At 36.9% G+C, this 18,586-nt stretch overlaps 1 protein-coding gene across 2 annotated transcripts in view; it reads left to right on the forward strand.

The window, feature by feature from the left end:
* USP24 (ubiquitin specific peptidase 24) overlaps nt 1–18,586 on the forward strand; it is a gene marked incomplete at its 5' end in the record, with an annotated part of 162,154 nt that overhangs the window by 11,495 nt on the left and 132,073 nt on the right. For both annotated transcript variants that reach the window (XM_014586891.1, XM_027770887.1), the window contains 2 exon segments: nt 16,567–16,732; nt 18,064–18,131. In XM_014586891.1, coding sequence (XP_014442377.1) covers nt 16,567–16,732; nt 18,064–18,131 — 234 coding nt within the window.

Consider the following 18,586-nt stretch of genomic DNA (forward strand, 5'->3'; position numbering starts at 1 on the left):
CAGCAGGACTTTTCAAATTCAAGTCATAGTTGAAGCTTTAGTGGAGCTTCTCTTCAGTTGCTTTTCCTGCATTTCTTTCCTGCGAGCTACCTTCATCTGGCCCCCATCTCTGACAGTATTTTGCCCTGTTTTTAGGGCATATATATGACTCCACTGTGTTTCCAGTGACCTTTAGATTAGCTGCCAGCTTTTGAAAACTCTTAAGATCTGTGACTGTATTTTGAAAACAGCTGTCTTGAGAGCTTTAAAAAATAACAGTAGTGAACATATCAGGCACAGCCCCTTCTCTGTTACTGCTTTTGGGCTGGTAGATTTCTTATGACCTAAGTCTAATAGAATATTCTGTTTCAGAAACTAGAAGTCTTAAAGAGTCGTGGTTAAATACGAAAGAGCGTAACCTATCAAAAGCATTTGGATCCTGCCTCAGGAATTTTTTGTGATGTAATTTCATACATAGTGGTATGCATTGCCTGGAAGCCAAGTGATATTTTTTTTCAAGTCGTATTTCTTTAGTGTAATAAAGTGTACAGAATTTGGATTTATTTACTTCTTAGATATTTAATATAAGTAGGTTGATGATTCTCTGAACCAGTATCTCTGTAATGTGGTGTAAGTTATTTTAATGAACTGTCATTACTTTTTGACCCAAAAGCATGAATATATAAGTTTTTCCAAAAAAAGAGAAACTATCTTAGGAACTGGCATTATTTTATGCTAATGATGTCTTATAATTGTTGATAATATAATTTTTAAAAAATTTTAATTTAACTTTATTTATTTATTCATTTTAATTTGACCAGAGAGGGACAGAGTGAGAGCGAGAGCAGTAGAGAGAGAAAAAGGGAAGCCAAGAAAGCAAGCTGCCAGGTCCATGATTCAAACCACAAGTGGCCATGTGGGAGTCTAGTGCCTTTAACCACCACACCACCTGCCGACCCATAATATAATTTGTTTTAACGCTAGAGGAATGTTGGTAGTTTTACAATTATTAGTGATGGTAGAAGCAGCAGTAACTCTGTAAATGAAAAACCTATCTGGGACTAGTAACATCAGGAGTCCTTAGTTTGTTATGAGTTTTTTTGTCTTTTTTTTTTTTTAATTTTATATTGACACAGATTATGCTGAAATAATACTTTGAAAGTGTTAGTAATTTTCATTTTGTGAAATTTACCTTTCATGACATCTGCTTCACCTTGAAATCTTTTGGTGAAGTATAGTAGCAACAGATCATCCTATATTTCACTAGTAGCAGGTAAGACATTATATATATATTTGTTTTTGAGAAAATATCAGGATTCTCTTGAGCAACCAGAACTGTCAGTATTGAAGCTATGCCTGCCAAATGTATATAATCTGTGCCATGAAAAACAGTCGGCTCCTGATGTGAGTACAGGTAAACTGACATGTGCGGAGAGTAACAAGCAAGTCTTGTTCGCTTTCATTACTTTGAGTTTTATATGGCTGAAGTGTAGAACATGTCTGTGGTAAAGCAGTTGCTAATGGAGGATCAAAGTTCAGAAACCGAGGAATAGCAGATGGCATAATGGTTATGTTGCTGTATTCCCATGTAGTAGACTGTGGTTCGAGTCCTGGACCTGGTGACTTAAGATTCACGCTGGGCACGTGTGCATGTGTGCCTAAAAACCCCAGAGGAGAATGGAGGAGAAGGGATTATGGCATGGCCATCCCCCCGGGGGATGATTTCTCACTTTATGTCTCTCTGTCTCTCTGGTGAGTGCACGTGCTCCATAAGAAAAATCTCCCCAAAAAAAAGATCAGAAACCATGCAAACTCACCCAATTCATAGTGACTATGAGAGAGAGAAATGTAACTATTTAACAAGATATACTTTATAAGATGGAAAAATTATCTAAAGAATTGAGGTTATTTACCTTTCCCACTCCTATTCCACTAAGTAGAAGTTGTAGCTTTAAGGATTAAAATTGGAGATTTGTTTCAGAGCTGGAAGATACCATAAAGATCTTATGGGTTAAATCTTGTTCCTTTAGAGATGGGGGCCTTGACCCCAGACTCATTAGCAAAGTCAGGAAGAGAACTCAGACTTGTGCCTCTCAAGATGTATTTGGTTTACTGTACCATACTCTTTGAGACAGGGGAAGTTTTTAGCTGTGGGTCATCTTTAATAATAATATCCTCTCTGATGAACTTTCTGTAATCTAATCATCACCATTTCCTTTGTTAGATACAGCTTTGGCTAGGGGGTCAAGGTTACTATGTATTCTCCTTCCTCTACCTCCTGTAGGTGTTTATCATGTAGTTCATCTTGCCTTCTCACTCAGCATTTTTAAACATGAGGTTGTTTTTTTTTTGTAAGTTTATTAAGGTGGAATGAATTGAAGAGGGGAAGGCTGAGCAGTTGCTATCCCCTGTGAAGGTATTAATAATTGTGTGTTTCGGGTGTGTATCCTTTAGTTCCTTCAAGTTTTTTGTTCTATGTATCAGACACAGTGATGATCACAACCATCACCTGGGATGTATTAGACACTTGTAGGTATGTAATTAGACACACTGAGAGATACTGGACCTTGGGAGGATGTTCCTGTACCGAAACATAACACTTGCCCGATAGGATGTTTTAATGAATATGGAAATGAAACACGTCATATATTGGTAACCTCTCAGAAGATGCTTTAATAAAAACCAGCCTTAAAGTGTGGTTGGTCTTTTATGAGACCTTATCTATGCATGTGCTTTTCCTGACATGTCTCTCGCTTATGCGCTCTCCTTCTTTGGCCATATTAGACCATCAGGGTTAATCAGTAGCATTATCTGTATGGAATCAACTCGATCCTTTCTCTCCAAAGTAGGTTTACCCTAGACTTGTAATTGGTAGAGGTATGTCATAAACATCCACTTTACTTCAGTCTGCCAAGTTCTGTGAGACTACCCATGCTAACATACCACGTGTACAGTTAATCACTGCTAACGAGGTTCCAGCAGCTAGAACACTCTGTAGAGATCTTATCTTAGATAAGATACCTCCCATTATATTTCCTTCTATTCATTCCTCTTGTCCAACTTAGAGTGTCTTCTTGAGTTTGAATAGAAACCCTTACATATCTTTGTCATAGCATTTATCACATTTTATTGGAATTATTCCTTTATTTGTCACTCATACCAAATTGCAAGCCCTTTGAAAGTAGGGTTTTTAGTCTTCTGCATTTCCCAGAAACCTCAAGGTAGCAGTTGCTGTAGGAGGTGGTAAATTAACGAGGGACTCTCATCTGGGTATTTTGCATCACCCTTTTGGAACACATTTCCTCTATTCACATTTAGTCTTTGAAAGCGAATCTTGCCTAAAATACCCTACACCATAGATTGAAGGTAACTCAAATTCTTTGGTAATCTTTTAGCAGATTATGTCATTTTTTAAATCTGTTATCAATGTTAAAGCTTTATAATGGACACGATTTTGCACACTATTTTGGACATAACACATTACATTTATTTATTATTATAAACACATGTTTCTTAATTCTCAGTTCTGTGTTCTTTCAACATGCAAAAAAAAAAAGATTTCCCCCATCTTTGTTTTGTTTTGTTTGTTTGTTTATTTTTTGGAGAGGTTTTTGCTGTAGGGCACGTGTATTCACCAGAAAGACAGAGCAAAGCGAGAAGTCACCCCCGGGGGGGATGGCCACGCCGCAATCCCTTCTCCTCCATTCTCTTGGGATCTTGGGCACACACACACACACACACGCCTGGCATGAGTTTAAACCACTGGGTCCGGGCCTTGCACTGCAGTCAACTACATGGGAGTCCAGCGACATAGCCATTACGCCAACTGCTGGTCCCATTCTCCCCATCTTTATCCTCCATTTCTTCATTCTGAATCTTTTCCTTAAGTCTTACATATTATTTTATGTCTAAAAGGATTGAGCACATTAGAACTATTGCTTGAAATAACATGGAATATCTTTCTTTTTTAAAAAAGAGGTTTTTGCTATAGAGCATGTCCACTCCTGAAGAGACAAAAAGCAAGAAGTCATTCCTCTGGGGGATGGCCACGCCACAATCCCTTCTCTTTCATTCTCCTCTCAGGATTTTGGGCATGCATGTATATGTACCCAGTGTGAGCGTTAAGCTGCCAGGTCTGGGACTTGGACCACAGTCAACTATGTGGGAGTCTAGCAACGTAGCTGCTACACTATCTGTTGGTCCCAGGAATATCTTCTTAAAAGAGAAACATAAAAGTGCTTTCAGTGGAGTTTTGTTCCTGTAAGTAAAAAAAGTGTACAAAATAACTTCTTAGAGCAGGTTAGATATCCGTAGTAGCACTTCACTTTTGTTTGTATGAGATTGGCATTTACAGAGCATTTTCATGTGTGTTATCTTATGTAGTACTCACAAAAACTCTTTGCAAGTGTAGGCAAAGCAAATGACATCCTCCTTTTACAAGAGAGTAAATGAAAGTTTACAGAAATAACATCACACTTCATTGTGATCTGATAGGTATTTGTCAAAATTACTTCGGGGTAAACAGCAGTTGAACTTCTATATGCAAAAAAGGAACAGGCAGTCTTAAATGCCATGGTCAGTGCATGGTCAGTGGACATAGTCAGAGTTTCGAGGATATTGCTGGGATGTGTTGTACAAGGGATTTAGGTATCCCGTGAAAGTTTAGACACAGAAAGTAGATTGGAGAATTACAATAGATAGAGCTCCTTTCATTGAGTAACACAGTCTAATTGGGGAACCAAACTGTAAATTGGTGAAGTTTAATATAACTCAGTATTTGATAGGATGGAGGTTAAAAAGTGTTTCAAATGGGCCATGCTCTCTCAGTTCTCTGAGAAGGGCATTGTGGCCAGACAGAAGAGACTGGAGCGTGGCTGGTGAGGTTCTGTTTGTGAGTTGGGGTCATGTGGTGAGGAACCTCACCGACCAAGACAAGAAGCTTGCTCGCCTTCTCCAGGACCCATAGGCAGGTGGGGACTACTGGAGGTTTCTGAGCAAGCGAGGGTCCAATTCCATTTTGATAGGATCCCGTTGCTTTTTGGGATTTGAATCTGGTTTTTCTAAAGAAAGATCCCTCTGGTGACATCTTGGAGGTGTGCAGGAGCGGCAGTAGACTGGTAGAGGAGACAGCAGTTTAAGAGTGTCTCACTAGACCACTAGTCTCGCTAGACTGCACTCGACAGAAACCTTGACTAGGGCTGTGCTTGGCGGGAAGGACCGTTCAGGACAGATTTCTGAAGCGGTGGGTGTGGTGTGGGAGCCACTTGATGGGGAGGATGAGTTTCGAAGATTAGGAATGTTTGTGAAGAAACAAGTTTGAGGCAGAACATTGAGGTCTTGGTGGCCATAGTAAATTTGAAGTGTCCTTGGGCACCAACGTGTTAATACAGCTGAAGCCGGCAGAGGTGTGGGCTCCTATTCATTATGCGCTGTCAGCCCTTTGGAAGGAGGATCATTCCCTTGCCTATCAGTCCTGCAAACCAGGCACTGTTCTCTAGTGCCCACTGAAGAACAGCAAGACTGGCCACGAAATTATCCAAGGCCACTTGGCCAGTCAGTGGACAGAACTGACATTTGGATCTCTGGTATAGGAATACATAGTAAAGGAAGTTTCAGCACAAGACAAATGACAGCCAATTGCTTATGCTAGATAATCCCTTATCTAGAACTTTAAGTTGTAATAGTTTAAGAAATACTAGTGCTTGAGAAGAAAAGATATATTAATTAGTAATCTTCCCTTACCTCCCAGATCTTGGTTTGGGGTACATTATGCAAGTCTTGTTTGTTGTAAAAACATGTTTGCCTCCTCTAGAGTAGTATATTTCGAGGCCATGCCATTCTACCAGTTTTTGTAGGAATTGGAATACCTCCATGTGTTTTCCATCTAGAGCCAGAGATTGGGAGAAACTTAAATTGTTTTCCCATTCAGAACACATAAATGACTGGTGGTGTTAGGCAGGAGGCTGTAAGAAACACGATGTTGGCTAAGTAACTGACTTTCTTTGAGCATCAGTTTATTTCCTCATCCAAAAAAATGAGGATGATAATCCTTACCTCATAGAGTTTGGAAAGGAATTAAATGGTAAGATATGTGTACATCCCGCAGTGACTGGCGCCGTTCCTGACACAGTAGCTAGGTACTTAGGAGATGAGTTAGTTCTTTATTTAGCCACTCATTTTACCCTCGTCTAAATTTCTCTCTCTTCTTCTTGCCGTCTGTTAAAACTGAAGGTTCAATATAACCAGTCACCAGGGATGCCCTAAGGAAATTGAGATTACCTACTTTTTTGTTCCTAGGATCAAAAATCCGTTAAGTCCCAAACCTTAAATCAAGTGAAAGGATTCATAATATCTGTAACATATTACCTTTGAATTAGAGGACACCCTCTTCTCCTGAAAACCTTGTTGTTTTGTGTATTCTAAATACATGAATAATCAGCAAAGGTTAATGCAGAGGACCCCAAGAAATGTTAGCTTTCATAGAACATGTAGAACATTTTTTACTACTTATGATATGAAGTGGACGCACATTCCAGGAAAGCAGTTTACAATATACTAGTGACTTGGAGACCGCCCACATGTACTTATCTGTCATCTCTTTTTTTGGAAGCAGTGTTCTAGGAATTATTTACTGTAGCCTGAAATAACCAAAGGAATATCAGATCCCCTCACAAACACCTCTAAATTGCTATGGAAAATATTTAATAAGTAAGACGGACAATTTCAAGATTTAATTGAGTTTATCATAAACTAGTAACTTGGAATCAGATGTCCACGTTTCCCTGTTTTTCCTAAAGCACTCAACATGTGGTACCGACTGCTGTTTATTTTAGGTAATAGACAAATCTGCTTTAAAATCATGGTGGAGAAGTCAGTCTGCCATCTTCATTTTCCTATACAGGAATCAGAAATTTACAAGTTCTCTTTTTGTTTTGTTGTTGGTTTACATTGTTGGTTAACAGGGTGGTTCAATCATTGAATTTAGTATTAAAGTAAGTTGTAAGTAACACTGGCAATCTCTAATCCATTAAGGTGAATAATTTTCTTTATATTTGTTGTTGTCTGTGGACACTGTGTCTCTAAACTATCAGTAGGTACCACCCCAAGTAGGTTTTGCTTCTTACAATAGAAGAGGCTTCCATTTTAATAATGTCTCCTCATGGAGTTCAAGAGAAATTAATTTGTTATCTTTTTAAAGACTCTGTGAGGGCCAGCAGGTGGTGTAGTGGTTAAGGTGTTGAACTCACACATGGCTGACTGCAGTTTGAATCTCAGATTCAGAGGCTTAAAACACACCGTGTGCCTGCGTGTGTTTGTGTGTGTGTGTGTGTGTGTGTGTATGTGTGTGTGTAGACTGGCTAAATTCTGAGAGAAGAATGGAGAAGGAATTGCAGCAGCATGACTATCCCCCCAGGGAATGATTTCTCGCTTTCTGTCTTTCTGTCTGTCTGGCAAGCACATACTCCCTTATGGCAAAAATCTCTCTGGAAAAAAAAGTTCAATGAAGATAGTTTTCTAAATGAATACTGATCTCTATTATTAACTTAAAAGTTTATGTGATGATATTTTAAAACTAATTTGCAAGGGTTAAGTATTTTATTTTAAATTTGTATTTTAAATTAGTTCATTTGCATTTTTTAAATATGGAAGTTTTTGAACATGGGTAGTGATAATATGTATGCTTATGTCTCACTATAATTTATAAAAGGTATCATGTAGAAAAATATTTTTGTTAAATTAATTTATACATTAAATTTAAAGATCTTTTCTGAGCTCTTTGAGCTGTACAGTGACGACATTTATTAATTCCATGAAAAACTTCACTTTCAACCATTCAAGTGCCGTATTACCCATATAACTAAATAAATAACAAACTTTCATCTGAACAATTTGAAAATGGTTGAAGTTATAATCAACTGTTTCAATTCTTAGCATGCTTATTACACTCTCAAGTATTACAGGAGTTATAGAGATCTTTTTTATATTATCATGTGTATTTATGAGCATAGGAAAAATTACATATTTAGGGAAAAACCTAAAATGTTGAAGACGTATGAGTGTGTGTCCAACAATGTTAATCTCTTTGATTTTTATCAAAAGCTAAACTGGACCATTCTTTTCCTTGGATAACTGAAGACACAAAATTTAGTGTTGGTAGAACTTTTTCAGGCTAAAAGTAACATTCGAGAATTGATGGCAAGTTCATTTCTCTTCTGCCTTAATGCCAGAAAATGGATATATATGAATGTTATAAAATAGTTTTTAAAAATTAAGTGTCTTTAATCCCACCCACGGTGGCACAGGAGTAGTGCAGTGCTCTGCAGTGCTGAAGCTGTGTGGAAGATCAGGGGTTAGTTCCTGGATCTACCTGTGCGTGCAGAGCATGTGTGCCTATGAGCCTAGATGGCTAAGTAAGGCTGGGAGCTTGGAGAGCATGGCATGAGACCCTGCTGATGGTGCTGCTTTTTCTCTTCAAGGAAAAGGAGGACGAGATAAATCAATAAACTATTTTTAAATGAAGTTGATGGAATATTATAATGAAAAGCAGTAAGATATTACCTCGAGTAGCCAAAAAGTATAAAAACATTGAAGTTTTATTATTTAATACACTTAAAGTAGCAGTGGTTTTGAAATAATACAATCTGTATATAGCCTTCTGCCTGGAATAATGTTTCCCGTAAACTCCAACTGTGTACACATTTTTGTGTTCATAGCACATACAGAACACCCAGAGTCCTGTTCCCTCCACCCTTTTCTCTACTTTCACATTGTGAAAGATAAGAATTGAAAGACAAGAATTGTTTCTTTATCTCTATCTCCAACACTGAGCATGGTATCTGAACATAGCAAGCTTTTGATAGATATGTTTCCTCTCTTAAAAATCAGCAATCATTAATGGTTACTTTGTATCATTTGTATTTGGCATCTATTGAGAAAATAGTATGTTACATTCCTGAGTTCTTATTAAAAACCCAATACCTGGGACTAGCAGAGTCGCTGGACTCACACATAGCTGACCAAGGTTCGAGTCCCAGATCTAGTGACTTGAAACTGGGCGAGTGTGAGTGCGTGCCCAAAATCCAGGGAGGAGACTGGAGGAAAGAGATTGTGGTGTGGCCATCCCCCCAGAGGGTGATTTCTTGCACTCTATCTCTCTGTCTCTCTCTGTCTCTCTGGTAAGTGCCCTATAACAAAAATCTTTATCTCTCTCTCAAAAAAAATAGTATATCATGTCTGTTGGATGCTGTTTTGCAATAGGACAGTTCTGAGCTGCTTTGCGTGTGTTCTTTTGCTCAATATATAAGTTTTGCCAAGGACAGGCTCTACTCAGTGATGACTTGAAATATTAAACCAGCCTGAATACGGATTTATGGCATTGTTTCCCCCTCTCTGTGATTCCCTGTTTTTGTGTTGGCAGGAACCTCCACAAAGAGTAGTGTTATTTTCTATCATTTGTTAACACTTCTCATTTGTTCTCGTTTTTTTTAATAATGAGAATGTTAATTCCTTTTTTACAAAAGGCTTAAATATATTATTTTTAAATGTTTGTTTTAAAACCATCTAATGGCCATATGTGTTATATTTTTATTATGAATTATTAGGTACAACTCTGTTTTGAAATTCCTGGGTATTTATATATACTCCTTTATGTTAGTGACTGTAACTAACTTTTATTAGTAAACTCTTAATAACAACTTCATTGAGATGTAATTGACATGCTGTGAAGTGCATTTGCAGAAATGTGCAACCATCAACACCATTTAATTTTAGAATTTTCTTAAGAATTATTTATTTATTATTATTATTATTTTTTAATTTGCTATAGGATACATGCAGTCACCAGAAAGAGACACAGAAAGAGAATGAAAGTGAGAAAGCAAGCTGCCGGGTCTGGGACTCAAACTGTGGTTGCCTATGTGGGAGTCCAGCACCTTAACTACCAAGCCCCAATTTTAGAATATTTTTATCACCCAAAAGAAACCTCATACCCATTAGCAGTTATTTTCTCTTTCCTCCCATCCTCTGGCAACCTCAAATCTATATTCTGTGTCTATGGACCTGCCTTTTCTGGATATTTCCTAAAAACACAATCATATAATATATTGCCTTTTATGGCTAGCTTTTACTTAGCACAGTGTTTCTGAAGTTCATATATGTTATAGAATGTGTCAACATTTTCTTCATTTTTAAGTCTAAAAATTATTACGCTTAGTTTTTATGGATGTTTGGGTTATTTCCACCTCTTGGCTATTATCAACAATGCTGCCATGAACATTTGTAGACAAATTTGTGTGTAGATGTGTGTTTTCATTTTCTCAGGTGTATACCTAGGAGTAGAATTGCTGCGTCATGTAGTAGCTATGACTAATCTCTGAGGAACTGCCAAACTGTCTTGCAAAGTGACTGTTTTATTTTATAATCCTACCAGCAAATGTATGAAGATTACAATTTTTTTCACACCCTCACTAATACTTCCTCTTGTCTTTTTTTTTTTTTTTTTAATTTGAGCCATCCTCCTGTGTGAAGTGGTGTCTCACGGTTTTGAGTTACATTTTTGTAATGATTAAAGACGTTGAGTATCTTATGAACCACTTGTATTTACAGAAATATCTATTCATATCCCTTGCCCATTTTTATTGGATTCTTTGTCTTTTATATTGAGCTCTAAGTGTTCTTTTATATTCTTAAATCCAAGTCTCTTATCAGATATATAATTTGCAAATAGTTTCTCCCATTCTATATATACTCTTTTCACTTTATTAATTGTGTTCTTTCAGGAGCAAAAGTTTTTAATTTCATCAAAAGTAAACACACACACGCACACACATATTTATGTAGCTGCTTAAGTTTTTCTTTTTTCTTTTTTTTTTTTTGAGAGGTTTTGCTATAGGGCATGTGTGCTCGCCAGACAGAGAGAGAGAGAAAGAGAGAGAGAAAGTGAGAAATCATCCCCCAGGGGGGATGGCCACGCCACAATTCCTTCTCCTCCATCCTCCTCTCGGGATCTTGGGCACGCATGCACATGCGCCCAGCGTGAGTTTAAGTCACCAGGTCCGGGACTCGAACCGCGGGCAACTACGTGGAAGTCCAGGGACATAGCCATTATGCTAACTGCTGGTCCCACTGCTTAAGTTTTTCTAAGAAACAGTTATTTAATCCAAGATCATGAAGATTTATTCTTGTTGGGACCAGCAGTTAGCGTAATGGCTATGTAGCTGGACTCCCATGTAGTTGACCGCGGTTCACGTCCCGGACCCAGTGGCTTAAAACTCACGCCGGGCGCGTGTGCATGTGTGCCCAAGATCCCAAGAGAAAAATGGAGGAGAAGGGATTGTGGCGTGGCCATCCCCCGTGGGGGGTGGGTTCTCACTTTCTGTCTCTCTGTCTCTCTCTGTCTGTATGGCAAGCGCACGCGCCCTATAGCAAAAACCTCTCAAAAAAAAAAAAAAAAAAAAAATAGAAGGATTTATTCTTGTGCTACCTTTTGGGTTAATAATTTTTGTGTGGTGTGAGGTAGGGATCCAATTTCATTCTTTTGCTTGCATGTATCTGGTTGCCTCAGCATCATTTATTGAAAAGACTTTTAGGCCTTTGTCAAAGATGAACTAAGTTTTCTTGTCACTTTGGTTGAAAAATCTTTTGACTGTAAATATAAGGTTTTAATAATGGAATCTCTATTCTATTCCATTGATCAGTATGTCTATCCTTTGCCAGTAATACGTTGCTTATATTACTACAAATTTGTAGTAAGTATTGAAAATAGGAAATGTGAATTACTGAACTTCTTTTTCACCGTTGTTTTTACTCTTTAGGGCTCTTTGCATTTTATGTGAGTTTAGAATTAGATTGTTAATTTTTGCAATTAAACCAGCTGGAATTTTAATGTTGATTGCATTGAATCTGTAGAATAATTTGGGATATATTACCATCTTAATATTAAGCATCAATCTCTGAACATGGGATGTTTATCCATTTATTTTGGTCTTCTTTTAATTTATTTTAGTGATACTTTAGAGTCTTCTGTGTGTAATACTGGTACTTTGTCTTTTTTTCTTTTCGATATTTTATAAATGTAATTATTTTCCTAACTTTATAATTGTCATTGTTTGTCGACAAATACAATTTTGTATATTGATATTGTATTCTGCCATCTTGCTGAACCCATTTATTAGTTCTAGTTATTTTGGTGGATTCTTTAGGAAAAATTTTTATTTTCTATAATATATGCAAGATTATGTCATGAATGAATAGAAATAGTTTTATACTTTCCAGTCTGAATGCCTTTTAATTCTTATTTTTGCTAATTGCCTTGACTAAACACTGTGCAGTGCTGAATGGAAATTGTGAGAGCAAACATCCTTGTCTTATTCCTGATATTAGAGGAAAGCATTCTGTCTTTAACAATTAAATATGTTGTTAACTGTAGGTGCCTTTCATCAGGTTCAGGAAATTCCTATTGTTTCTAGATTGCTGAGTGTTTTTTTTAATCATGAAAGGTTCTTGGATTTTGTGATTTTTTTTTTTTTGCTTAAATTGTGATAATCATGTTTTTTTGTCTTTTTTTTTCTAGTTCATGGTGTATTATATTGCCTGATTTTCCTATGTTAAATCAATCTTACATCCCTGGAATAAATCCTACTTGTTTAAGATATACAATACTTTTTGACTATGTCAGATTCAGCTTGCTAGTTTATTGTTAATGAGTTTTTGTCCATATATAGGGATAGGGGTTGTACTTGTGAGTGCGTGTGTGTGTGTGTGTGTGTGTGTGTAAGAGAGAGAGAGAGATGTCTCAGTACATTATTTTAAATTGTAACATATGCAGAACATAAAATTTACCATTTTACAGATTTTTTTTTCTGAGAGATTTTTGCCTTAGGGTATATGTGTGCTCGCCAGAGAGATAGAGACAGAAAGCAAGAAATCACCCCCTGGGGGATGGCCACACTGCAGTCCCTTCCCCTCCATTCTCTTCTCAGGATTTTGGGCACACACACACACACACACGCACCCGGCGTGAGGTTTAAGCAACAGGGTCTGGGACTCAAACTACGGTAGACTTCATGGGAGTCCAGCAATAGAACCATTACACCATCTGCTGGTCTCTAACATTTTCCATTTAAAATGGGCAAAAAAGAGTGCAGTTATATAGCGTTGAGTACATTCACATGGTTGTGCAGCCATCACCACTGCACATCTCCCAAACTTCCTCATCCTTCTCAGCTGAAATAGCACTCGTTAAAAACTAACTTCCCATTTCTACCTCCCCTCCAACTTTGACAGCCACCACTCTTTCTGTCTATGAGTTTGACTATTCTAGGTGCCTTATATAAATGGAATCACGTATTTGTCTTTTTGTGGTTTGCTTATTTTTCTACGCAGCATATCTTTGAAGTTCATCTATATTGTAGCATAGATCAGATTTTTTAAGGCTGAGTAATATTCCATTCTGTGTGTATACCACTTTGTTTATCTGTCAGTAGATACTTAGATTGCCTCTACCTTTTCACTATTGTGAATGATATTGCTGTGAACACAAATGTACAACTATCTCTTCAAATCCCTTCTTTCTTTTTGCCCTTTTGGCTATATCAAGTCATCGAGAAGACATGACGTGTTTTTCTGTTTTTTTAATTCAAAAATGCATCACAACTTTTCTGATGACCCATTATATCCAGAAGGGGAATTGTTGAATTATATGGTACATCTTTTTGATTTTTTTAATGAACTACCACACTATTATCCACACAGTTTTATACTCCCATCAACAGTGTATGAGATTCTACTTTACCCACTTGTCAACACTTATTTTCTGTATTTTTGGTAAGGCCATCCTAATAGATATGAAATGTCTTTGTCTGCCCTTAACATCAGGGTAATACTGATAAAGCAAGTTGAGAAATATTTTTTCCTTATCTATTTTTGGAAGATATTAAAGGATTGATGTTAATTCTTTAAATAGTTGATAGAATTCACCAGTAGTGCCATCTGGTCCTGGTTGTTTTTTTGTTTGTTTTGGTTTTTGTGGGAAATTTTCTATTACAAATTGTTCTCTTTACTTGATATAACTTCAGATTTTCCATTTCTTTTTGGATCAGTTTAGATGGTTTATGTTTTTCTAGGAATTCGTCCTTTTCACCTAGTTTATCTAGTTTTCTAACATTTAATCATTTATAGTATATAATCATTTCTATTTCTCTAAACTCAATGATGGTATTTCCCTTTTCATCTCTGATTATTATCAAATTTGAGTCTGTTTTTCTCTTAGTCTAGCTAAAGATATGTCCATTTTGGGGTTGGCCAGAGGCATGGTGGTTAAGGTGGGCTGGATCCATGTGGCCAAGTATGTGGTTCAAGTACCAGATCCTGTAGCTTGAAAATCATTCTGGGCATGTGTGTGTGCCCAAAAATCCCAAGAGGAGGAGTTGGAACTGTGGCATGGCCATCCACTAGGGGGTGCTTTTTCACCTTCTCTTTCTCTCCAGTTATCACAAACCTAAAAATAAAATAAATAAATATTTGTCAATATTGTTATTTTCAAAGAACCAACTTTTGGTTTCAGTTATTGTCTCTATTATTTTTCCCTTCATTTATTGGCACTTCAATCTTTATTATTTCCTTCCTTCTGCTTGCATTGTGTTTAATTTGCTCTTCTTTTTGTAGTTTCCTAAAGTAGGACATTAGATTATTGACTTGAGATCTTTTTAAATATAGGCATTTACAGCTAAAATTTTCTCTCTAGTCACTGTCTTCACTGCGTGAGTTCTGTTATGATATATTGCTGTGTATTTTATTTATGACAGAGTGAATGCACACACATGAGAGACAGAGAGAGAGGGAGAGAAACACCCTCCAAGAATATTGGTCATGTTTTAGTCCCCTTCCAGTCCTCCAGCCCGCCAGGGTCCTGGGGAATACACATATGGAATCAACTTTTTAGGCCAACCAAGCCAGGGCCTTGAACCATGGTTGCTGTGTGACTTCCTGCTTCCAGCAGTCTAGTACTGACTGTGCCACAGAGGCTAGGCCTTGTTCTATTTTCATTCTCATTAATCTCAAAGCCTTTTCTAACTTTCTTGTTGTATCTTCTTTGACCTGTCAGTGATTTCAGAATGTGTTCATTTTCACTCATTTTTGAATTTTTCATATCTCCTCCTGCTATTGATGTCTACATTCTATTATGTAGTCTGAGAGCATACTTTCTGTGATTTCAATCCTTTCAAATTTGTTGAGGATTATTTTACAGTCTAGCATATGCTCTATCTTGGAGAATGTTCCATGTGCACTTGAGACTCTCTGTTCCACTGTATTTGGATAGAGCGTTCATAAATGTTTCGAATGTAGTTGGTGGATAGTATTGTTCGAGTTTTTCACTTTGTTGTTGTTGATCTTTTTCCTGGTTCTGTTTTTGAAAGTGAAACATTAAAGTCTCCAAGTCTCCATTATACATTTCTCTCTTCAGTTCCGTCAATATTTACTTCCCATATTTTGGATCTCTCTGTTAGATGTGTGTGTTTGTAATTATTATAACTTCCTAATACATTAACCCTTTATCCAGAAAAAAGTAGCCTTCTGAGGGCCAGGTAGTAGAGCAGTGGTAATGCAACTGGACCCGCAAGGGAAAGATGCTGGGTTTGCACGCCACGACCTCCCAAAGAGGGCCAGGTATGAACACGTGCCTGTAGTCTGAGCCAGCTGGGACGAGGTGGATCGGGGCCTGGGCACCTTGTTGGGGCTGCTTGTCTCTGTCTGTCTCTAGCATTTTAAGAAGGAGTGGGCAGGTCAGATACTCCTGAGAAGTAAGATAAGGACCGCAGCATGGGCACTGGATTTGCTGAAATTCGGTGGTGGTCTTAACAATTGGCACTTTGAGGGAGTAGGGCCTGTGGAATCCAGATTAGGGTGGTGTCAGAAGTGAGCAGACAGAGACAACAAATATAAATATCTCTTTGAAGACATTTATCCCTTCACTGAAAAAAGGGAGTAAGGACAGGTGGCTGTAGAAGAATGTAGGATTGATATTTTATAAGGAGAAATTGAGAGTTCATTTTTGAAGAAAGAGATGAAAGTCATCTTCTGAGAGAGGGAATAAGGACACCAGAATGACAAAATTTGGGACTGTGTGAGATATTCTTGGTGAAAGATGTTATTATGAGAAACAGGTGAAATCTACAGTATTATTGGTATTAAATCATTTGGTCTCAGGAGAAAATGATTACAGACATGAGGATGCATGTAAACAAGGAGAATGCGTTATAGAATGGTAGACTGCAGCAGAGTAAAAAACGTTGACTATGTAAGATATACTGCCCCCATAAAACCTGTTATCAAATGTGCATAATGTACAACATAGTATAGTGTTCAATATTCAAGAAAATGATTATGTCTATATCTGTGATTTGTGAAAAACCGTATCGTGCCCCACAAAAAAAATAATAAGTTATTTAAAAAAAAATTGCATGGATTGCAAATTTTGTATCAAAATAAACTACTTGCACTTTAATTCCAAAAAGAAAATAAGTTCTAGGTTTTTAGAGTAGGCTCCAATTAGTTTACTTATGCTTTATCTTAATCCTTTTTTGTCAGAAGAATGATGAAAATGGAAACTGCTCGGGGGAAGGAATTGAATTCCCTACAACAAATTTGTACGAACTGGAAAGCCGTGTTTTGACTGATCATTGGTCCATCCCTTACAAGCGAGAAGAATCATTAGGCAAATGCCTGTTGGCTTCTACCTACCTAGCAAGGCTTGGTAAGTTTTCCAACCTCAGATCACATGAGGACATTTTTCTCACGGAGGCCTAAGTTTAATCTTAGATCCTGTCAATGCCTGTCTCTGTGATCTCAGGCAGACCATTTATTCTCTTGGTCTTTGTTTATCCCCTGTGGAATGAAAGCTTCGAATTCAATCAACTGTTTTCTTCTAGCTTGAATAGAGTATAATGTTATTTAAAATATAATTGAAAAGCTTTATAGAAATCGAAATTGATTTTTCCACAAAGCTTGGAGCAATTTAAATTAAGGCTCAATTCAGTGACTTTTATTTTTTAATGGGAAGAAAATAATATTTATATGTTTATGTAACAAACTTGTGTTTATTAAGTGCCTGGCACTGTGTTCAGTGCTTTACAAATATTAAACTTATAGAATAAGAAACTATCACTAGGTAGAAGAATATGTGTCAGGATGAGGAAACTTCTACACTGTAAGTCTATAAAAGAAAATAATTTATTTTCATATTGAATTTAGTTATAGAAAATAAAATGAATAGGAACACTATTTTGTGTATGTGTTTTTTCTTACTAAGAATGTACAGTTTACTGCCACAATTAAAGGTGAGACACAGCAAAAGGAAATGTCTCAACCAGGATTAGATTGAGTTCTAATAGGCTCCATGGTACATTTATGACCGTTTCTCCACAGCAGCATTTCCTGAGTGTCTGTTAGGATCTAGGTACTGTGCAAGGCAGCATATCTGGGGGGGAGCGAGGGGGATATATATATATATTTATACATGTGTGTGTGTGTGTGTGTGTGTGTCAGAAGTATTGTCAGTGATAAGAAAAATCCATTATTGAGTTTAAGAAAGAAATGTGTCTTTCAAAGGATGATTTTACAGTGATTTCATTCATTCACTTAGCAAATATTTATCTCTTACCATATGAATTGAATCAGAAACAATTATGTGTATTTTTATTACAGAGAGTTTGTTTTCGAGAAGAGTGATTTGGGCATTTTTTAAAAATATTTCTGTTTTTGTAGATCTGTTTAGGAAAACAGCAATTGCTAGTAAGTAGTTGCTGGTGGTGTTTTATTAGCTCTTTAGTCAGATTATTGAAGTTACTCTGACACTGAAACATAAGTTCAACAGGTTGGGCTCTAATTAATATTTATTTAGACTAATGCAGTAATTGTCTCTCAAACTGTTCTTTCCTTGGAATATACATGTTCTACTTTTAATAATACCTTAAGGGTCAGTATTTTTATAATAGTTTATATGTATGAATTTGGAATGATAAATATGATTTCTATAGACCGTCTAAAAATCTAAGTAAGGTGTATCCTTTTATTTATTTTACTTAGGCCTCTCTGAATCTGATGAGAATTGTAAAAGATTTATGGATAGGTGTATGCCTGAAGCATTTAAAAAGGTAAGAATGATATGCTGATCTGATATTTTTGGTGGAGAGGAAGGTAGACAAGGCTTTCGTTTTTGTTTTTGATTGTAAAACATATCAATCTTGTTCAACTGATGAGTAATATGAAAGAAGTAGCTCTGAATTTGGGGTTTATGAATTACATGCTTCTATTTGTTTGCACATGTCTTCAGTTGAATATAACTTCTACTTCCTACTGTATAATTGCTAAGGAATAGTTGAAGATTTAATTTTACCAGGAAATTGGACATCTTAGTAAAATAAGGACTATGACACTTAGTATTTGTTTATCAAAATATGAGCCACTTTATACTTACTGTTTACTGAGAACAGATGCAGACATTTTATATTACTGTGAATGTGGCTGGATTGGGTGTTCCGACTGGCAAAGTGGCATGCAGATGGCAGCACACGGGCAGAGCCAGAGAGGTACTTGCTCCTACCCTGGT

This window comes from Tupaia chinensis, unplaced genomic scaffold (assembly GCF_000334495.1).
Source record: "Tupaia chinensis unplaced genomic scaffold, TupChi_1.0 Scaffold000165_2, whole genome shotgun sequence".
NCBI lineage: Eukaryota > Metazoa > Chordata > Mammalia > Scandentia > Tupaiidae > Tupaia > Tupaia belangeri.